General features: G+C 33.5%; 1 protein-coding gene across 1 annotated transcript; it reads left to right on the forward strand.

The window, feature by feature from the left end:
* Positions 1–891: 891 nt before the first annotated feature.
* Positions 892–23,387, forward strand: Nup44A (nuclear pore complex protein Nup44A). Its single transcript, XM_089238832.1, has 8 exons — positions 892–1,341; positions 11,798–11,848; positions 13,699–13,804; positions 14,905–15,157; positions 20,078–20,305; positions 21,425–21,506; positions 22,381–22,459; positions 22,929–23,387. The coding sequence occupies exons 1-8, from the start codon at positions 1,231–1,233 to the stop codon at positions 23,081–23,083; spliced, it is 1,065 nt and encodes a 354-aa protein (XP_089094958.1). The 5' UTR covers positions 892–1,230; the 3' UTR covers positions 23,084–23,387.
* Positions 23,388–24,082: the final 695 nt, after the last annotated feature.

Consider the following 24,082-nt stretch of genomic DNA (forward strand, 5'->3'; position numbering starts at 1 on the left):
GTTAATGGGACACCGTGTATATACATGTATAGCACGTTGGCAATTAAAAAAATGGATTTGCCTGCTACCGGGCCGTCTTGCATCAGCACATCAAGCTTCAGCCAGGGATCTCCGGCCACTTTGAGAAATGGTCGTTCAAAGTCCGAATCGTTTCTGCAATTCGGACTCTGACCAAAACTCTCGGCCAATTAGCGAAGTGACCGGCACCGTCACGAATTGGCCGCCACTGCTTTGGCTGTAACATAATACCTATATATGTACATAAGAGGGGTAAGCGAACAGGTAGGTGAGGATGAAAAGATAAATATGCTTCATACCTACTCTCGCTTATCTGTTAAGTAAGAGAGAGAGAGAGTATAGTAATATAAACTGTTTCCCCCCCCCCCCCTCATTTGTTTTTTCTTTACTTTTTTTACTTTTTTGCCCCTTTCTTTTTCTAACATGTCATTACTTTAGAACAAGGTTATCATATTTATCGCCGATTCGACAAACAGAGATCATCCGAATTTCTTCCCAATCGCTTGTAAGTGAAACGGGTGAGGAAAAAAAAAATGTTTTTCTCGCCATCTTATGTATCTGGTCTAGTGTACAAGATTCTTCTTTTTGGAAAAAGTTTATTATTATTATTTTTGGAATGAAATACTTGAATTTTTTTTTTTTTGAACGTGACGTATGCCCCTCAACTAAATCGCAAAAAGAGTGCTGTAATTTGGAAATAAAATCACAATTTAGAGCATTGAGAAGAAATATAATCCTTATTTCTCCTCTAAGATTTAGAGATTCTCGAGGGGTGGGGGGAGAAGCTGTGGGAATTTACAAAAACCTTCACTAGATGACGCTTCTGATCAACTCTTTCAAAAGAGCGGAAGAGCCGTGAAAGAGCTCCGGTTCATTTCAGTGAGCGAGCGGTTCAAAACCGCTCACGAAAAAAAAAGAACCACTTTGTGCACTTTTCTACAACGTACGGTTACAAGATCGGATCAGCTTTTTTTTTTTGTCGTTCCCGCGCCATGTGACATTTGAGATTAGCTGGAATTCTACATTAAATGCAGGGACATAACAGCATGAGCGAGATTCCTTAGATTTTCAGCTGTTGTGGGTTTTGTTTCCATCAGTACTGACCAGTGAATATTCTCTTGAATAACTTTTGTTTAAGTTCAAAATTTAATCGTACAAGAGAAATTTAAAGTCATTCTTTCTAATCCTGAAATAGAACCATTTTCTCCAGCCATGCATTTGGCTCGAAGCATTCAAGCTGACCACAGAGATCTCATACATGATTTAGCGTATGACTTCTATGGTAGACGGCTGGCGACGTGCTCGAGTGACCAGTGTGTTAAAGTAATTTCTAAATTACTGCAATTTTTACCAGATAAATTCTTAATTCATGGGAAATGGCGTTTTGTTTGTCTGTGTGCGCTCAAACGTTTTAGTTGTCACAGAACGAAAAAAAAAAAAATTTGAGAGCGACTTTAAACGTACGGAACGATTGTTCAATGTTTTTTGATGATTGTCTTTGTTTCGAACTTTACAAATATATTTGCTGATGGCAGTTCCGCAACTAGCCGGGAGCAAATTTCGCCCTTCACTTTTTCAAATACCCAAATTATCCTTTACTTTTACAATGGGGGAGGGGGGGGGTGTGCACCAAAATGTGTGCTTACCCCCCAGCTAACCAAGTTTCTATTTGCGGTCCAGGCTGATAGTGACTGTTAGGAAATAAAATTGTTGTCTAGAAACTACTGTAATTTCATGGAAAGCAAAAATAACTAAATTAAGGAATAAGTGGAATGTTCAAATGCTTGGGTTATTTTGAATCTTCAACATTATTACAATAATGTAAGCCGTTATGTGTCAAATATGTAAAACATTTGACTATGAAATGAAGATCTCTCTTATTTTTGAAATAGTTAATGTTCATCATTAGGTATCGAAAGTATTGCTTCAGTGTTTATTGTTCAATGATGTACAGCCATGTTTTTAGTATGATTAGGCTGTATTAATGACTGTACAGAGTTTGCTTACCATGTATCGGAAACAGATTATGTTTATGTGTTTGAAACGTTTAGAACCACCAGGGCTTAACAAATTAAAAAAAAATTTGGTGCCAGCCTAATTTCTTTGGAGCCTAAAACATGGTTTTTTGCTCAAGGAAAACGGTCCTGAATAAGGTGTTTTTTTTTTACTTTTTCCCATGTTAAAAGACATAGCATAATGAAATTAGCAAATTTTGAATCATCCTTAGAGACTCTCATTTACCAACCACATTTAGAATATTTTAGGCGTCAATACCAATTTTCTAGGTAATTTGGCGCTTGCCCAGCTCTAATGCATAATTTCCCGTTTGATTATGGGCAATGTATTTTTTTTTTTGGCTCGCTTGGCTTGCACTCTCCAGGCACCAGAACCTGGGGCAGATGCTATTTGTCCCCCCCCCCCCATTAATTACTGAATATGTAATGTAATGCAACCTTCCTCCTGCCTACGAGCTCAAGTCCTGTATATACCAGACGATTGGCCCCCAACTTTCACTTTTTCTCCAATGTTTTATTCATGTCTGTATCTCTGCTGCACCATTATGTATTTTTCATTATTGTCCTTAATTTTCATTTAGGTAACTTAATGGTGATAAAGTAATTTAAATATTTTTGTAAAAAAAGTTGTAATTCATTATAAAACTCATTGAACATGTTCTAAAAATATATTTTATTTCATCTTGATGTTATAATGAAAGTTTGTTTTGGAGGGGGAGAAACGTGTTTCAGGAAATGGAACAAAGTGACAGAAGAAGACTTTTCGATTCTTTTATTGTGCTATTTATATAATTTCCTCGCATTTCAGGATTATATTTCTGCCAAGATTTTGATCAGGAAAATGATCAAGAGAGCAGGTTTTTTGCTGAGGATCCTGCTGTTGGTCTGTTTTGTCATTGTCTTAGGGTTGTCTCTTCTAGACAGGGTTGTAAAAAACCCAGCCTGGTCGGGTTTTTCTAAAAAACCAGTGTTTTTGGGCAAAATGGGAAAAATTGAATTTCCTTCTTCCACAACCACAAAATATCTAATTTAAACATGTATGTAAATTCTTTATGTGTACATCTTACATTATGCCTAAATATATATATATTTTTAGTGCATGTTAAACTACGTATTTGATTAATAAAATTGACCATACAATAAGGGAATAATTGTTCATTTACAGCCCGGGCAGGATTTTTGGGCAAAATGGGAGGAAAATTTAATTTCCTTTTTTCACAACTTTAAAATATGTAACTTAAACATGCACATTAGGGTGGGTTGAAAAAAAAATTAAGTTTTTTTTTTCAAATTGCTATAGTGCGGAAAAGTTGCCTCCTTTAATAAGAAAAAAAACATATAAAATCAGTTGATATCTTCTGGTCGCGCGTAGTACTTGAAGTTTATGGAAACTAATGAAATTGAATATTTTTCTTAATTTTTTTAATATTACTTAAAGCTGAATGATCGACACAAAAGTTTGTTTATTTTATGGTTGAAGTAAAATAAATTAAAACACAATATTTCACCGTTTATCGGTTGTGCAATGTGTTCGAAAAATGGGAATGACCAAATTTTTGCAAGTTTGTCAGAACAGACTTTGTTCATACTTTGTCAGAACAAAATGATCCAGATGGCTGTACGTCGAGTTCCCCTCACACCCTATCCAATTAACCATCCAAAGTAGGAGTATGTGTGTAAATTACATTATATTTAAAAACTATTTACCAAAATTGACATTTAAAATCTGACGATTAGGAGAAATCCGGCATAACTGATTTTGATAATAGTGTACATCTGATGTAGCCATCTCTAGCTTCATGTCTACATACTTCTTTAGTTCAGAGGCCTCTGTAACAAGTTTTACACATCTCTGGACTGTTTGTGTCAACAGGCCAGTAAATAATCTGAAGGTAATCTGTAGCTTTAAAGTTAATCTTAGGTAGCATGAAATGTGCAAACAGAACAAACCGAGCACAACCAGGCTGTGTCGCATTAGCAATGTAAGCCCAGTGTCCAGAAGGGCGCAGTTGTGCCGGAAAAAACTCCAGTCTGTAGTCTGGCCGGTTAATAAAGGGATCAGTAGAAAAGTGAGAAAATTAAAAATGTAACACACAGAAAATAACAATTAAGCTAGGCTAATACAATTAAGCTTAGCATGAATTGTACAATAGTTCTTAATTCAGAGGCGAATTATCTTTTAAATTTTCTTCTATACCCAATCTCTCGAATATGTTCTGTCATCAATGATCATAGCCAATAGTTAAATTTTCAGGATGCAAAGAACATATTGTGTTCAATTATTGGATTAACAACTTGAAGTAAGTCGTCAAATAAATACAGCAATGTTTGAACTGCTAGAAAAACATGATTAGCGCGTCGCTAAAATACTTTTTATTTTTTGTGTCCAACCGTGACAAAAGACCAGGATCTCGAATTGGCAAATCCTCTGGACAATGTCTCGACTTTATATTGCTTTGGATATGCCTAATAAATACAGTACTACTGGTCTTTGCACGGCATCTTTCTGGCTACTTCTAGAATCAATCATACATCACTATCAGTGGTGATTCATACTCCACCACATTGAGCTTTTCAAACTCAGTAAGCTGTTATCCAATGAGCACAGAAAAAATATTTTGGTCCTGTGGGTGCACCATCTATATGCTGAAAAATATGACAGAAAGGGAGTTCTTTGAAATGAAGTAGACACACGATCCACTGTAGTGGTCTTCCCACATGCAATTCACATGTGCTCCCAGGCAGTCGAGAGATATGCCTGGCTTGTTACCGAATCCTCTACTAAAGTATGTGGAGATGAAGCTATAGGGATTGCTACACCATATCTACGCTGTTATCAAAATTAGTCATACCTAATTTCTCCCAAAAGTTACTTTAAACATGAACAAATAGAAAAGAAACAATAGAAGAAACTGTAAACCACTAAATCCTAGTCAATTTTGGTAAGTAATGTAAATTACTCTCTCTCACTATGGATGGTTGATTGGATAGGGTGTGGGTGAAATTCAATGTGCAGCCACCTCAACATGGTTAATTCTGGGTCATTTTGTTCTGACAATGTATGCGAAGAGCTGTACAATGAAACTTGTAAAAATTTGGTCAATTCTAGTTTTTCGAACACATTGCGTGACCGATAAACATTGAAATATTAATGGTGTTTTAATTTATTTTACTTTATTGAACCATAAAATAAGCATATAACAAACTTTTGCATGTCGATCGTCAAGTTTTAAGAAATATTAAAAAATTTTAAAAAATGTTCAATTTTGTCAATTTTTATAAACTTCAAGTACGATGCACAACCGGAAGATGTCAACCGATTTTAAATTTTTTTACATCATTTTTCTTTTTATTAAAGGAGGCTACTTTTCCGCACTATAACGATTTGAAAATAAAAATTTTCAACCCATCCTTTAAGTGTACGTCTTATATTATGTCTAAATATGCATTTTTGGTGCATATTAAACTATGTATTTGATCAATAAAATTGACCGTACTATAAGGGTATAATTGTTCACACACAAACACCAACTTCTGTGTAATTGTATCTGAATCTTGAGTTGTATGCAGAACTGTAGCAAGAAGATTGTGGTAAAATAAATGAATGTGGATAATGGAAATTCTGAGAAATCAGAATGGTGCCTGAATTTTTTCTCCCTAAATTTTTCAAACCCCGCAGAAAATTTATCCAAAAGTGTCCTGATACATCAAAAATAAAACCTTTAGCTATGTAACCAGAACCATAGTTTTTTTTTAATTGAATCCAAACTTTCAGGAGCTATGTTTTTAAAGGAGCAGTAATAATTATAAGATCTGGCTAAGAGGAGGAGATAGCAGTCATTCTGAGGATTCGTTACTCTGGAGGTGTTTTCCACTTGTCTAAATTAGCCATTTTGGGGAACTTAAAACTACAGAATAACTTGAATTATTAAACACATATGCCAATAACATTATTGTATATTATCACTTAATACAAGAAAACCTGTCATGTATAACAACAGACCTACAGAATGCCTTCATCTGGCTGACGATTTTAACAGGCAAATTTCCGGGGTCGGGCTTATATTGTAAGTATCTTGAAAAATCAAGCTGAGGCTTATTTTCTGGTTAGGTGTTATTTTCATAAGAAAAACTATACTTGTTCTGTTTCACTTGAAGGTGTTCGTTACCAATGTTCAATTCAAGAATTCCACAATGTTATTTTCTTTTTGTTATGAGATGTTATTTTTTCTCTCTTTATATTTCAGTTATGAAAGTCTCGTGTACCTGTATAAAACTTATTAAAAAAAAAAGTAATGCAAACATATAAATATTTTTTCAATGAAAATTCAGTTTACATACATTGGTTTACTTCTTCACAGATGCTTCAATGTATACAAGGATTTGTCTGTGTGAAAAATTATTGTGTATTATAAATAAGCAATTTCTGTGGGTATGCTTGTTGCATATGTCAGGTATATTTGTTAAACTAAGGTCTATGGTTACACATTTTCTGTGTGATTTTTTGCAACACTTTAATATGTGAATCTCGTACCTAAATGCTTACATAAAAAAAGGTAGAAGAATTATAAAAATGTGTTTCATTCCAAGAAAATATTTATCATATTTTTTGTCCAAAAAAAATCATTTAAAAATATTTCGAAATATACATATTATAAACACTGCACTATGCAGCAAATTTTGGAATATATAAAGTAGGCTCAAACTAAAATTTTAACCTGAAAGCAACACATTTTCTTCGAAAACAAACAATATTCCCCAAAAAAACTTATTTTCCCTGAACAACGGTTTTTTAATCTAAAAAACCCAGCCTGGACGGAAATTTTTGACAACCCTGTTTCTAAAGGCTATTAATTAAAGGCTTTTTTATTGAAGAGCGTGGTACTTGAATCCGTTAGAATTTTCAAGCTTATTTTCTTTGTCTCGTTATACTGTTTACAATATACAATTTATGTCACCATTTTTCATCACAGTCAGGGTCGCAACTAGGCAAGAGCAGGCTGGTCTGGTGCCAGACCAGAGCGTAGCCGGTCAATTTGTCGCGGTACAAATTTGTCGCAGCTCCAATTCGTTGCGATACAAATTTGTCGCAGTGTCAATTCGTCGCGGTACAAATTCTTCGCAGCTCCAATTCGCCACGATACAAATTCGTCGCAGCTCCAATTCGTAGCTGTACAACTTTTCCGCCGTGTCAATTCGTCGTGACGTAAATTTATATATTACATCGCAGAATCAATTCGTCGAACCGTCGATTCTTCACTGTACATGTTCCACGCGAGCTTGTATGTAGGTTTTTGTCTTACACGTGAAATAAAAACATGAACAAAAGTGTACACGCAGTTAACTGAAAATAATTAATTTTTGTCAATGCAGAAAGGTCATCAAAATTAAAATTACAATATCAATTACATTTAAAAATTTAACTGCATATAAAAGTTTAATTATATTTGAAAATTCGGTTATAAAAATTTGAAATGTTAAATAATTGATTTTTGCTGTGATAAAATTTCAATATCATGTGGAAAAATTTCGGTTTGTATGATATTCCCCAAATTACAGTGAGCCTATCTTTAATGGTAAATTTCTATCTGCCCCATTACAATATCTCTATAAGAACCTGAAATATTTGATTAATAATTCAATTAAATTAATATTTAATTTTCACCGCACTTCCCGCTTTTGTTGGGATTTCTATTTCTCACAACGAAGGGAGTTGGGCGCAGATCAAGGATGGAAATGTACAGTGCTTATGAATGACGATTCGATGAAGTTTTCATAATGCCCACAGGATGAGCACCGACAAAGGCAATGTAATCAACAATAAGAAAGATGACTATGGGTCAGTCGCATAGATACAATATAACCATTAATCTTATGTTTATAATCAGTCGCATATCTTTGGCTGGCTTGTTTGAATATTTTCACATAGTTTTCATTAGCGTCTAAGCTTTTGGAACAAGGTTGGTGTGCTTGGTCTACATATTTCTGTTGGCATAAACATGGAATATTGCAAAACCGAACGTGGAAATGATATGTTGGTTTACATGTGTGTTTAAAAGTTTTTTCCCCCATAATTCATGTTCCGAAATTAGAAAAACTTTTAATGCAATTCAAAATGAATTAGACTATTATTTTCTTTATTTGAGTTTTTTGTTGTATCTTAAAGAGAGATACAGGTTATACGGATGACAAAAAATAATGTAGTACTTTTTAAAATTAAATTGTTTGAATTCAATTTAAATTGCAATAAATTGAAATCTTCTACGTATCTTTAAAAAAAAAGAAAAAAATGATGGTAGTTCAAAATACCATCACGTATTATTCTATAAATCATCATCGGGTTTTTACTGCGATATTCAACTATATAAGTGTAAATAAAATGATACTCAAAGCACTGAAAATAAAGGTTTAGATATTGTGGAGTGTTTATATGTACGATATGAATTGTTTTTAAAATTAAAATTATCCTAATAAATGTAGGCTATAATCAGAGGCGGATTTATAGTTTTCCCACCTGTGGGCTATTCAAACCTTGCCTTCCTTCTTCCTTTCTAACTCATGTTCTTGATCACCAATTACTTAATTTTGGTCATGCCCTTTCACTTGAACTTGTCATCTTGGGATAAAGCCTGCATACCCCCTTCCCACCTAGGAAATATACCTCTGAATATAATAATCTTATATTGTCTGTTAATGTTAATTCACTTGTATTGTAAGAAGAAATTTTTACTAATCGTTGACTGGAGCCATAGACCAAGCACACCAACCTTGTACCAAAAGCTTAGACGCTAATGAAAAAAAACTATGTGAAAATATTCAAACAAGCCAGCCAAAGATATGCGACTGATTATAAACATAAGATTAATGGTTATATTGTATCTATGCGACTGACACAGTCATCTTTCTTATTGGTGATCACATTGCCTTTGTCGGTGCTCATCCTGTGGGCATTATGAAAACTTCATCGAATCGTCATTCATAAGCACTGTACATTTCCATCCTTGATCTGCGCCCAACTCCCTTCGCTGTGAGAAATAGAAATCCCAACAAAAGCGGAAAGTGCGGCTTATACGGTGAAAATTAAATATTAATTTAATTGAATTATTAATTAATCAAATATTTCAGGTTCTTATGGAGATATTGTAATGGGGCAGATAGAAATTTACTGTTAAAGATAGGCTCACTGTAATTTGGGGAATATCATACAAACCGAAATTTTTCCACATGATATTGAAATTTTATCACAGCAAAAATCAATTATTTAACATTTCAAATTTTTATAACCGAATTTTCAAATATAATTGAACTTTTATATGCAGTTAAATTTTTAAATGTAATTGATATTGTAATTTTAATTTCGAGTGTCATGTACATGAAGTTACATACAATGATCTAATTAAAAGTCTGATTTCATTCTTTTCACTCGAGAGTTGTTACTTTAGAGTTGAAAAAAAATCTAAAATCGATTGATATTTGCAGTGGTGTCGGAGACAGAGATGCTGTTGGTGCCCAGGGTACTTTATATAATGGGTATGAGCACCCAGAGAAATGATTCAGAAATCAAAATTTCCTACTTCAAGATCAAGACAAGAACCCATAAGTTCCAAACACTTCCGGCATCCTTGGCCAGTCAAAGGTGCCGACATGAAGGAAACATTGAGGAGGGGGGGGGCTGAAAATCGCCATTCCTTCCGTTTATAAGGGACTCAAAGCCCGACAAAAAGTGGGAAATGCAGCTTATACGGTGGAAATTAAAATTTTAAAATTTATTTGATCTCAATTTTTTTATTTGGGTGAGCTCTTCAACATCCCTCACTGCGAGAAATGGAAATCCCGACAGAAATGTGGCTTATATGGTAAAAATTAAATTTTAAAAATTTAATGACTTCAATGAATACTTTCGTTTATTTGTTAAAAATTAAAACAGATGGGCAGGGGGAACATTTCCAATAAATGAGAAAAGAAATTAGTTCCATTTTTTACGCCTAAAGCAACTACCCTATTTATAAGATCACAACAAACATATGAATTTTAAAGCAATTCAAATTTGTCGCGATGAAATGAGCTTGCGACAAATTTGTACCGCGACAAAATGAGCCTGCGACAAATTTGTACCGCGACGAGTTTGTAGCACTACGAATTGACGCTGCGACGAATTGTCCCGCAACAAGTTGACCTAGACCAGGCAGAGGGTGCAGAAATTTCATGCTTTAAGCTCGCTTTCAACATTATAAGAAAGGGACACCTTCAATATATGTTTTTGTCCATTTTTTTTTTAATACGAGCAGTTACACTTAGAGTTTTAATCCCAAAGAATTCTAGGTCTACTTTAGTTCAAGAGTCCTTGTTTTATTCTAGAATGGTAATTTTAATTTTCTGAAGAATATTAACCCAGAGTTTATATTCTGCAATCAAGGCTTATATTTACATTTATCCTCATCTTTTGTTTTCTTTGTTGGCGACTTCTTTGTTTGCATTCGTTTCACTCTGGGCGAATTTTCATCATGCTTTTCTCACAAAAAAGAAATTGCCAACACATCACCCAGGGCTCCCACTCGTCCTACTTTTTGGTAAAATGTCCTACTTTTCCTACCAAATCCTATCGACAAAATTTGTGAAATTAATTTTAATTGAGCAGGGGAAATCATCGATATATTGACAAATATTACAAATGTTGGAGAATGTAATTAATGATTCTACCAAAGCAGAAATTGTATCGTTTTTAAGGTTATTTGGGGGTGTATGTGGACCATTTGGTTGATTAATTTTTCATTTGCTTAGTTTGAGGGTTCAACAAGTATAGTAGTCATTAAAACTTCTGTCTGGATGGAAAAAATAATTTTGTATTTATTACTTCATGATCTTGAACAGTAACTAACATTCATCATTCAAAATTATGGTGAAAATAGGGGAAACAACAGTTCGCATTTCAAAGCAGTTGGATACATAGGCCTATTCTAGGTTTGGTGATTCTGATGCTCCCAATAGCATTCAGTTGTCTTCTGTATTTTTAAGGCATGTGAACAATATTTACAATGCTCAGCAAAGAGCTAGAAATAGAAGTGCTTAATTTGTCAAAAATGATTACACTGGCATTGAACAGTAAAATGTGAACCAATCCCTTTAAAAAAAGGATGGAGAATGCAGTAAAACTATCTGGTCCATCTTGTCTTATTTACATCGGATCTTGTAATTTACACATTTTGCACTGCTCTTTTGCCACTGAAAGTGGTCTGGAAAGAGCATTCTTAAAAAACGTAATTTTTCAAAACTTGCTGTGCATTTTCAAAGAGAGTTGACAGACTGCACTTTGGAAGACTCCATAAAAACAATGTAATATATATGAGGAGAGACAGAAAAAAATTATCTGTGGTTTCCAGTACACTGTTTTGGCCAAAAATTGGTTTTGTAAGCAAGTCATTTGTCATTTTGCTTTGGCTTGAGTCAATCTTATAGGATACTGAAATAGTGCTATGAAAAAAAAAGTTGAAAATTAATTTTTTTTTTTTTTTTTGCAAAAAAATTTTTTTTTGGGGATTTTTTTCATTATGCTATGATTATGTTGTCTAAGGGGGTTACCCTCCCCCGTCCTACTTGTTAGTCCGGCGTTTTCCTACTTTTTCTCATTTTTTGAGTGGGAGCCCTGCATCACCAAAAAAAGGGATCATACTATAGCTGTTGCAAAATTTGTTAATTCTGATTGTCACTAATTTTGACACTTCCAAAAATTTATTAATGATTCACATGTACTTTTTCTTTTTTAGATATGGGATCTTGGTGAAGAAGGTCAGTGGAAATGCACATCATCATGGAAGGTATATTTCTTATAAAAATTGGTATTTTAAAAATGGGCTATTCTCCCAAAAAAATGTACATTTCACATAATGAAAAATTTGAAGTTGAATTTTTAAAATAAAATTTATATCACAAATTATAGCCAATGATTTGAACTTCAATATTTCATAAATATTTTTCACTTTTATTCTGAGTTTTATGCCTGAAAAGTCATGGATTTTGTCCACTGTTAGAAAACAAATATTGATGTAAAAAATATTTCTGCTGTTTTTATCCCTTAAAAAATAATCAAATCAACTTATTTCTTACGTGCATGCTTTTTCAGCATGCGTTTATAAAAAAAATTTAAAGGCAGTTTAAAAATGCTTTTGACTTGTTTTAATGATTTTTCATGATTTTTTTTTTGAGATAGCATATAGAAAAGTTTATTTTTTACATATATTTAACTTCTTAAAATCAAAATTTTATTTCTGACAGACAATGGGTTGTAATTTATGATTTGATATCTTAGTTTGAAGTGTTTTTTTTTTTTTTTTTGCCTAAATGAACTGCAAAAATTCTTCCCCTAACAAAATGGACGTCATTGGAACATAGTGGAGAGAAATATTTTGACAGATATCTCACAAATATTTTAAATAGGCTGTGCAAATAAGGCCAGACTTACACTATAAAATTTTTAGAAAAGTTCTTTTATAAAACTTGAAAAATGCAACCGAAAATGCATTGGTTGTATTTTTCAAGTAGTATAAAATAATTTTTACAAAACTTTGATAGTGTAATACTGACTTTAGCAATAGTATACAAGATGGGATAGGTGTCCCAGACTCTTCCTCTATAACCTTTGAAAAACATCCATGCCATGAAGAAATTCGAAAGCATCTGCCCCCTCCTCTTAGTTCGAATTTTGGTTCTGGTAAAATTTTTTAAATCTGGTCAAAATGGTCCCTAGATTTGCTCAGCTGTCCAGTGAAGACTTTCACTTTGAAATTTTTTTTGAAATTGAATAGTAATTTGATGTTGGTATAAATCTCGCTGGTTTTTATCTCTCATATTATTGATTGAAAAATGGATGGGTGTCTTAACGTTGGTGAAAGAATCCATAGACACACACATTGTGTAATAGAAACATTTACTACGCATTACTACTATTAAAGTCAAGCAGGATTATAACATTTCAAAGATACAAACATTTGATCAGTACGACGGCCTATTAGCAACTGACAAGTAGTTCACATCACCTCATGAGGGCACTATGCTCAATACAGAAATTGAATTCCGTAAGTGGATGTTTTAAGATGGGATAAATATCAGGACATGAACAAAAAAATTGTTTTTCTTAAGAAAAAATTCTTTTTAATTTTGGGTTTTATTTATCTATATGGCACATATGTAAAACATTGTATCTGAAATTTTTTTCAAAAAACAGTCTCTTCTTTGACACTTTCTTCAAGCTGGGAACAGAAGGATCTTGGAAGTTTTGCTACAATGATTTTTAAAAAAAAATAAATTAGATATACCATCTAATAGATACCTCTACCGCTACAATGATTTTTAAAAAAATTAAGAAATACTATATTTTATGAAAATTACATTAACTAGAAAAAAAAAAATTACTACCAGAGTGCTATGTAATTTTGTAAAAAAATAAAGTCTTGGTCTTGGTTTGTACACTTTTTTTTGGGGAATGACCCATATTCAAGGTTGAGCATAGGCATTTTGAACTATATGATATTTAAAATCATAGTCGAAATTAAACGGTCACCAGGGTTTATACCCTGGTTAAAATATCCTTTATGTGAATTTTTCTTTTTCTAAACAAAAAAGTGTACATGTTTATGTTTGCTTAACTTATTTGCTTATTATGGAATAGGCCCACAGTGGATCAGTGTGGAAAGTAACATGGGCTTATCCTGAATTTGGACAAGTTTTAGCTACATGTTCTTTTGACAGAACAGCTATAGTATGGGAAGAATTAGGTATTTATAAATATATATATTATATAGTTTTTCTTCTTTCCTTGTAGAAGATGTAATGATAAATATAATATTGAAAATGTTTAGAATATATTCCCCCCCTCATGTTAAAAGCACGAATGTGCAATGTCCTTGGAAAAAAAAATGTGGGAAATGACATTTGAATGTTTACCCATGTTACTCTACAGAAATTATTTCCCTAAAATGTTTTGTAACATGTTTCAATAGGGATACACATTCTCGTTTTAGGCAAAACTTAGATATAATTTATGTCTGTATCAAAACCAATCATCAAGTCACAGAAAAGTAAAAAGATGAATATTTTAGGCCATTGTTTTGTTTAAAAAAAAAAGATTTGCTCCCCTGAAGATTTTGGCTAGTGCCTAAATATTTTTTTATTAATTTTTTCTGGTACAAATGCTGAAAATATGTAGAGTGAAATCAAAATTTAACGAGATGTCCTGTTCCTGTGTGATGGAAGAAATACATTTGAGTTCCCTCTCCTTTCCTTTGGGACTTTTCATTGGGAACACTGTAAAATTAAATTCTTTTCTTTTCCCTCACCTCATCTTTCTTTCCTACCTCACTACGGTTTGATGATTAAAAAAATATGTAGTATAACAAGCATAGGAGAGGATAGCTGAGAAGAAAAAAAACAGAAAACTAGTTTCTTTTTTTTTCCTTTATTTTCCATGTGTAAATAATAATGATACCACTTTGTAGATTTCTCTGCCAGTTCAAGTGCATGTTGTCTAAATTTGTTGCCAAAAATTTGTACGTAAAAGGGTTCATGATTGTCGCAGGACCAACAAACATTGTTAAATCAAGGATGTTAAAAAAAACCCTTTGACGCAGAGGAGTTTTTTAGGCACCAAATGCTATGTAACACAACCACAACATTTTTTCAGTCAAACTTATCCTTTTTTTTTCAGAGAAAAGGGTTTTTTTGGGGAGGTGGTGTTTCTAACAAAACAGTAAGAGCACACACATGATTCTGCTGATAGGTTGTTTCTTCCCTCTTTTTTGTTATGTTCTTAAAAGTGGTTGAAGGCTGTTTAAAAATATGAAAAAAGGCAACTTTTTAAAAATATATCTATCTACAGGTCCAGAAGGAACAGGAGGAGAACGAACACTTTCCCAATGGGTGAAAAAAATAAGTTTGGTCGATAGCCGAACTCCAGTTACTGATATAAAATTTGCACCTAAACACCATGGTTTACAATTGGCAACATGTTCAGCAGATGGTGTTGTTCGTATATATGAGGCTCCTGATGTTATGAACCTCAGTCAGTGGTGTCTTCAGCATCAAGTATCTACTAAACAGCAGTGTAGTTGTATTTCATGGTCACATAACAGGTACTTATTTTGATAAAAAATTCTGTAAAGTGTAACATTCTCGCGTAAATTTTTTTAAATTCAGTTTTATGAAGTATATTTATGATTATAAGATCTACAAAGAAAATCTAATTTATGTAGTTGTGAATTTTGTTTAGCAACCCAAGAAAACTGATGTTTTCATCATCTTCAGCTATCATATTTAAATTATTTTTTCTATGGCCAACAGTATTTTATTCCCTATAGTTTTTTTTTCTTCTATTTATAGTCTAGCCTGCTTAACACTTTGACTACTGTGCAGCTCATATTACGGTTTAATTCCACAGACCACTGTTTCATTTATGACTTACTGTGAACTCAGCTATAAAAAATAGTTGATGCTCATTATAGCGACCATTCCATTACAGTGACCAGTATAAGTCTCAAGTGTTTCATAGAACGATTATCGTGTGTGTTTTACTTTTGATATAACGACCCTCCCAATATAATGTCGGTTTTTGACGGGACGAAGGGGGGTCGTTATACTGAGTGCTGACTGTATACGGGGTGTCCTGTAAGTGCTAGCATGGCCTTTCTCTTATCAACCGTCTGTCGTTGAGGTACGATTCCAATTTAAGAAATATTCAGCAGGAGTTCAAAAATTACCCTATTCCCTATACAGGTTTTAAGAAAAAATATGGTGTGTAACAAAATAAAAAATTTAAATTTTTATACGGTCCCCCTGTGCTCTAACTTCCAATTAGAAAGTTGTTGCCTGGTTTCCCCCTGATATCAACAAAAAAATTCCATGTTTCTAAAGTGCAATATTTACAGAAATATTAGAATTTGAATATCCCTGTGAATATTGCACTTAGAAACATAGAATTTGTTTTTGTCTGCATCAGGAGAGACAAGGAAACAACTTTCTAATTGGAATTAGAGCACAGGGAGACTATAAATATATAGATTTTTTTATATTTTTTTTACACACTGTATTTTCACTCTCGAAACTGGTGCTGGGTAATTTTTGAATGCCTGCTGTGTATTTTTTAAATTGGAATTGTACTTCAACAACGGATGGTTGAACGGATAAAAGCCATGTGCTAGTATTTACAGGACACCCTGTATATATTTCAAAATAGACATAAGTAATGACCAGTATGTTTATCTCCACGTTCACCAAAATAAAATGGGGTGGTATATATAAGTGAAAAATTAAGTCTCCACTCCAAGCCCGTCATGTAGGGGGGGGGGCATAACACCCCCTGGCTTTTGAAAATACACTACAAATTGTATATATATACAAATATATATATATATATGTGTGTGTACCTTTAGTACATGCTCTGTGCCGCCCCCCCCCCCCCTGGGAAAAGTTGAAATGACGGCCCTGCTCCACTTGTTACATAGTGATCAGAAATTTGAGAGTAAAGAATAAGATAAGTCTGAGTTTTTGCTCATTGTCACCACCAATTTTCTTTTCATTTGTAGTTTCCCTAAAAATGGTTTATTCCTATTTTTATTTTTTTGGAGGAGAGGAGAGAAATGTTTTTGCTAACAGATTTTAAGGCAGATACCACATGCGTTAATTCACAAACAGGAATTTTCTTGCTCGCTTTGGGAGAAATGAATTCATTGAAGCTACCAGGTGATCACAGATGTGAGAACTTCAGCAGCACTTCACAGACTACAAGTTTTTACTACTGTATTATGAAACTGTTTCCTGCGTGAAAAACCACTCGTGTGACCATTGCTTGTGCTTTGCAAGAATTTTTTTCATACAGGGATGATTGCACTCATCTTGTTTCAGCTTAAATTCAAAAGAGAAATGTTATCTTTATCTAATATATACCCTCCCTACATTTTTTCACCAACCTGAATTAGACATAGAGAAGGGTAGGGAAGATCTAATTTGAACAAAATTCTTTTCCCCCCCCCTTTTTTTTCTTTTGCTTGAATTCATGAATGGCCACTGAATTTTGCAAGTCTAGTTGCCACTGGCCAGTAGGGAAATATCTTGATTTTTCACCTGGTGGCCCATCAGATGAGATTTTTTCCTATGGTGATAGTCTGTTAATATGAGTGTGGTAAATACAAGATCATTATAATAATACCAGCATTTCTAAAATAGTTTTTGCATTGCAAATTTCAAGCACTTTGAATAAGACAGCATTTATCAACCTTTCTGAGCCCAAGGACCAGTAAATGGTCTCAAACAAATTGGCAGACCGCTTGTGTCTGTAATTTTGGTTTTTATTTTTATTATTTTTTTTTAATACATTTACCCCGTTTTTCAAGTTTATTTAAATTTTTAATATTTACTAAAGTCATGAATGCAAAGTGTTTTCATAATATGTATAGTTTATTTTTTATGATAATTATGGCAAAAAATATATTCATCTCATATTTTGGTCAGGTTCAACTTTTTTCCGCAGATTTAATAACAATTCCTGATTGTTCCAACTTCTGTCAATGTATTTGATCACAATTGGTGATGTCCCGTATTTTATCCTGTTTAATATTCCTATTGACCGTATTTTTCTCAATGAGATGGTCATCTGATCATTTGAATATATTTTTCTATATGCGTTTTTTTTTTAAATTTCGATTTGTAATGGTCCTTTATTTGCTTACCCTTCAGCAACCTCAGCAATATGTTAGTACTTACCAAATTGCATAAATTGAATTTTTTGGCAAAATTTAGTGATATCCCATATTTAGGATCGCATTTGCCTCGATGATGTAGGTGAATCTAAGTATAAAAGTGTAATTTTTATTTGAACACACAACCATTATTACTACACTGGTGAAATAAATTAAGAGAATTTGCATATTTTATCGAATTTCATGAAAAGAACTGAACTGAATGTAAAACCACTGCTTCTAGACAAAAATGCAAATATTTTACTCAAATACGTAAGCGGACATGTGTGTGTAGGCGGAGCCAGTAAAGAAACAGGCTTTATAAGCGCGCGTAAGTTAAGACGCATTTCGTTCACTAGCACACCTCTGCGAATTTCTTGGTGTTATTTTGCAGCAATCAGTTAATTTCAAATTATAACAGTGAAAATTAGTAACTACCAACGTTTAGATGATGGAATGAGGTGGCAAATTGTGGGGAGGCTAGAAGCAGACCAATCTCAAGTCCAGATTTGTACAGAGTTCAATTTAACGTCCAGTGTCGTGTGTAACTTATGGAAACAGTTCCAGGATACCGGATCCATCGAGAGAAAGCCTGGGCAAGGTCGTCCAAGAGCCACGACGGCCAGAGAAGATTGCCATTTGTCTATTATAGCGAGGCCTAACAGGAGTGCTACAGCTTCTCAGCTCTCTTGTGACTTGTATGCAGCCACAGGAACCCGTGTATCAAGGGTGACTGTTTCCAAAAGACTTCATGAGAGAGGGTTGTTTGCAAGAAGACCTGCTGTTTGCGTCCCGCGCACTTCTACGGACAGGAGAATCTGTTTATCATGGTGCAGAGAGCATAGAGATTGGAGTATGGATCAATGGGTGACCGTTCTCTTCACTGATGAGTCCTGGTTCAGCCTAACCACAGATTCTCGCCGTACGTTCATATGGAGAGAACCAGGGACCCGCTACCTACCCTCCAATGTCCGCGAAATGGATCATTATGGCGGAGGAGGTTTAATTGTCTGGGCAGGCATCATGTTGGATGGCCGCACACCTCTCCATGTCTTTGAAAGAGGCACTGTGACTGCTGTGAGGTATAGGGATGAGGTCTTGGAGCCCTATGTTCACCTTTTCAGTGGTACAGTTGGCCCTGAGTTCATTTTAATGGACGATAACGCGAGGCCACATAGAGCTCTTCTGCTCGACGATTTTCTAGAGAGTGAGGATATTCGCCGGATGGATTGGCCAGCCATATCTCCAGACCTTAACCCTATAGAGCATGTCTGAGATGCTCTGGGGAGGGCAATTGCAACTCGCAACCCCCTTCCGGGAACCATCCAGGGAATGGAAACAGCGTTGCTGAACGAGTGGGACCAATTGCCAAAGGAAATGATAAACTGCCTTATTTCAAGTATGAAATCACGCTGCAAGACCTGTATATCTGTAAGAGGGGGGGCCATATCCCCTATTAACCCATCTTTTTGTTTATTCTGCAACCGCTGTTTCATACCTTCCGACTCCAACGAGTGTTATGCACGATCATGTGTGTGTATTACAATTATTGAATGGTTATTTGTTTTGTATTGTATCAATGTATGTACATATCAAATTTCAATTAAAATCTGTACAGTAGTTCTAGAGGTAATCGACCAAGTCTGCAAATTCTCTTAATTTCTTACACCAGTGTATCAATCACAACTGTTTAATAATTTTTCATATGTGTCAAAATTAAATTCTCCACTCTGCCTGAGGGCCACCTATTTCATCGTCGTGAACCATACACTGAGAAACTAGAATAAGAAGTATGGTTAATACAACTTTCTTGGACTTGGAAAAAAAACCCTTGCTAAAAAATTCATAAAATTCAGTATCCAATAACAGCGGATTTTTGATCAAAAAACACTTTTTTTAGTATTTATATTATACTTGCTGTGTAAACATTGCAGTTATCCATTTTTGATGCCTACAGATGGCACAGTAGTGGTCTGCTGAAGTTGATTTTCTGTGGTTTTTTCCAATTGCATGGTGTGAATGCAAACTTTTATCTATCACAAATAAATTTACACTCTTTAAAATAAATTTTTTCACTCTTTCAAATAGTCAACTCAAGATTGCTTTTTTGTGCTCCCTTCTCTAGGGGTGCACAAGTGGTGTAACACCCGCTATTTATCATAGTGAAGAAGAACTTAAAATTATATCAAAGGCAATTCTGAATAAGATTAGAGATTCTGCCAAATTGTGTACAAAGATTTATATATATATTGTGTTGTAGCAAGGTTTCATTGTAACTTGGGGTACGATTTGTTGAAATAAAACTTCTTTTTTTTTCAGATCTCAACTTCCCATTATTGCTGTTGGGAGTGATGATCCTTCACCATCAGGTAGCAAAGTTTCTATTTTCATTTTTAGTGAAAATTGTCGTCGCTGGGTACGTGTAGAAGGAGTTGAGATTAAAGAACCTGTGTATGATATAGCTTTTGCTTCAACAATTACTGGCTCTGCACACAGGTTGGCTGTTGCTTCAAAAAGTGTACATATAATTGAGATAAAACCTATTATGTGAGTAAAAAAGTCCAATTCTTGATGAATTGAAGTTTTGCTATAAAATATTTGGAGCTAAATCACGTTTGGAAAACTTTTTGCTACGTATAAAAAGTGAAAAAAAAAAAGTTGTTAAGGCGGTAATATAACATTTGGTTATAAGACGAAAAAGTGATACAGAACAAAATTCTTTTTTTTTTTTTCAAGTTTTTTAGGCTATATAATATATGTGTGTTATCTTATGTTGAAGTTTGTACTCATTCAGCCTTGAATCTTACTGCCAGATCCACGAACACCTGATGCCAACCAATAAAGTTACAGGAACATTCACTGTGCAAGTTTCAGCCTACGACAGCCTTCTAGGCAAAAAAAAAAAAAAAAACTTACCAAACAATGGCTACAAAAAACTAATTATTATTTTTTACTTCTATTTCATTTCGACTTTATCATATTTTTAATGAAATTAATCTAATGAAAAGCTTGATAAAAAAAAGATACTGAAAGGAATGTTACACTGTGAGTTAAAAAAACTTCCATAGTTACGAGCAAAGGCTTTTTAGTAGTTTGTTCACCATTTTTCGCAATGGCAACAGATTATGTTCATATCACTTTTGATAGTCGTGTATTGTGCCTTAATGCTGTGGTTTCCAAAGTGTGGATTCGTGAGAATGAATTAGAAAGGAGGGTTCGCGATAGATTCTCCAAAATAAAAACTTGCACAAATCAGGAATTTATTTTCATTTATTGCAACAAATAAAAATACCATGTATCACTCAATGTAATTTTATTAAATTCTATTTGTGTGTGTGTAATCAATATAGCAAGTTAATACTTGTATTGCAAGTTCTCAAACTTCTTTTCCCATGGCACCCCTTAACCTAATCAACACTTATCCGTAGCTCCCCAAAGAAGTTCAACAAAGAATCTCTTTGGAAAATCTTTGTCGTGCCGCTGTTCCTTGGCACTCCTGACTAAGGCTGGTGGCACACAGTTTGGGAACTCCTGTTGTACACAGGGGGGTCGTGGTTCAAAAAGTTTGGGAACCACTGCCCTAATGAATAGCATGTGCCAGATTTGTTTAGTTTGGATGTTTTTATTTGATTTGTTAAAATGCATTTGTATTTTCAATTTCTTTAGTGATGAAAACAATGTCATGAATGAAAGTATACCAAAGCATACAATACGAACTATTGCTCATTTTGATCGTCATAATTCTCAGGTGAAATATTGAGTTTTATTAACAATGAAAGTAGTACTGTATATCCTATGCAATTATTGAACTCTCACATAAAATCATTTGTTTAGAATATTTTATCTAACCTGCATAGAAAAAATTTTAAACTTAAACTATTTTACTTCAAAATATCAAAATACAATATCACTGATGTTACGTTTTGAAAAAGAAATCCAGCTATCAAGGTGGTTCCCTAACCACTCGAGTGGTTACGGAACTAGCTTCTCACTGTGCAGGTCTGGGTTCGAATCCCAGTTCGGGCATGGATGTTTACTAACACTAATAAATTCCCTGGACGGATCATGCTGATCCCTTAGGAATACGTGAGGATCACGTTATATTTAAAAAAAAAAAAAAAAGCTGGTCTGATATTTGAAGGGACTTAGTCTAACTAGAACCAAACTGCTCAGGGTTCAAATGTTTTTTTATAAAATGGGAAAACTTGCTTATTTTTTTTATTTTAATGTTTAATAAAATCTTATCACAAAAAAAAAATTAACTGAACTTTAATGACAAGAGATTCATTTTTTCTTACTTAACTTCCAAGAAAAGGGTCTCAAGGTCTTCAAAAAGTTTTGAAGAAAATTACCACCGATTCTACTCATTTAAATAACAAATCTGGTGCAATTATTATGGATCATTCCAAAAAAAATGAATATTAATATTTTGAATGCCAATAGAGGCCAGGAATGAATTTAGAAATCCTACAACTTTGCGAAGTCATTCAAACAACGTAATTAAAAAATGTTTCATTATTTTTTGAGGATGACACCTTGGAACCCTTTTCTTGTTAGTTCTAGTTGAATAGGTTTTCACAAAAAATATTATTGCATTGATTGGTTTTACCGTTGTGTTTTAGGTGTGGCGAATAAGTTGGAATGTCACGGGAAGTATACTTGCATCATCTGGAGAAGATGGATCAGTGAAATTATGGCAAGGTAATGGTATAGTCCATAAAGTTATGTAAAATAAAATATCCTGTTAAACATACATAACTTGTGAAACTAAAATGGTAATAGCTTTTTGAATGTGTACGCTGTTAATTTTTTTGATGTAACATTATGTTGAATAGACGAAATACACAAAACACCATTCCTTTGCTAGCAGTGTACATGCCTATTTGAGATCATAAAGTAACACTATACAAATCATTTCAGTAAAATCTTTTTTTTTTTATTCATTTACATAAGTTTTTTCCATGATTCTCTTTTGTATAGGAAGCTGTTATTAAATTTGTTGAAAAAACTTAAACACATGAGTATTTGACTAATGCATTGTTTTTCCTACTTGTGATTTTCTAATTAGAAATCAGAAGTCCTAACATGAATCAAATATTAATTTTTTTTAAATTATATTATGCACCATAGCAATGCTTGCTGCTTATTATTGACATATTAATCTTTCTAGCTAATTATATGGATAAATGGGATTGTATTCAAGTGATAAAAGGCAAAAATGATAAAAGTGATGGAAGTACAAATGATGGCACATATTATGAATTCCCTCATCCACCTTCCTTACATTTCAGTCGCCTCGGACCTTTTGCCACAATTCGACAGTAATGCGACTTCATGTCCCAGTGTTTTATGAGCATTTTCCGTCAAATGTTCTGATATTGTGAAAATATGTGTGTAATTATGTATATATACATATAATTTTGTATTTATGTATATCCTGTTCGCATGTAGAAAAATATTTTCTATTAAAACCTGAATTTATGAACTTGTGTATTTTAACTAAATCATATTTTAATGTAAAATAACTTCCTGAAAAGCTGCATTGATATATAACTTTTTAAACAATTTATTTTTTTAAATAAGCAAAATTTAATTTATTATGAACAATTAAATTTTATTTTCAGCCCTGTTTTGTTGGATAATTTGCATTTGCTTGTTGTGTCCTTTGAGTTTGTATTTAAATTTGTTGCACATATATATACACTTTATTTTGACTCAAAATATGTGCATAAATATATATATGTTGTAGTTTTTAAAACAAATGACTGTAAATTAACCTTTAAACTTCCAGAACAGTCAGAAATGTACCTCTATAATGCTGAATAGAAAAAATTCCCCCACCCTTTATTGCACACACAAATCATCAATAAATAATTCAGCAGCCTAATAAGCTTTTCTATTTGTGATGGGAGCAGTTTAACCCTTTAAACTGTGCAAATAGTATGAAACACATTTTTTGCATGAAAATTCTTTCCTGCATTACTAGTTATCAGAAAAAGATTCAGGTTACTATGCTCTTTTACTTTCGATAGGACCAATTTTAGGTCTAAGAGTTGAAGTAAATTCAAGTATTTTTTATATTTGGATTACTGTACTGATCACATAATTTGAGGTATCAAATTATATTCTTTTTCGCTCAATTGTTTTGCAATAAATTACCAAAATATTGTTTTTCATTGTTACCAGTTGTACTCGAAACAGAATTATCAGACGAAGGCTTGAGGAAACCGATCCCTTCCCGAAATGTCAGGATTACTGATTCAGACATTGTGTATTCAACCACTTTTCTTCTGTCTCTCTCTCTCTCCCCCCCCCCCCCAAAGA

The sequence above is a fragment of the Pholcus phalangioides genome, unplaced genomic scaffold (assembly GCF_987345545.1).
Source record: "Pholcus phalangioides strain wild (caught in Gottingen) unplaced genomic scaffold, Ppha-v1.0 ptg000011l_1, whole genome shotgun sequence".
Taxonomy (NCBI): Eukaryota; Metazoa; Arthropoda; class Arachnida; order Araneae; family Pholcidae; genus Pholcus; species Pholcus phalangioides.

Coding starts and splice junctions, on each gene's coding strand:
- Nup44A (XM_089238832.1), top strand. CDS start 1,231: ATGCATTTGGCTCGAAGCATTCAAGCTGACCACAGAGATCTCATACAT. Junction 1,342..11,797: donor CGAGTGACCAGTGTGTTAAA/GTAATTTCTAAA, acceptor TTTCTTTTTTAG/ATATGGGATCTTGGTGAAGA. Junction 22,460..22,928: donor ATCAGTGAAATTATGGCAAG/GTAATGGTATAG, acceptor TAATCTTTCTAG/CTAATTATATGGATAAATGG.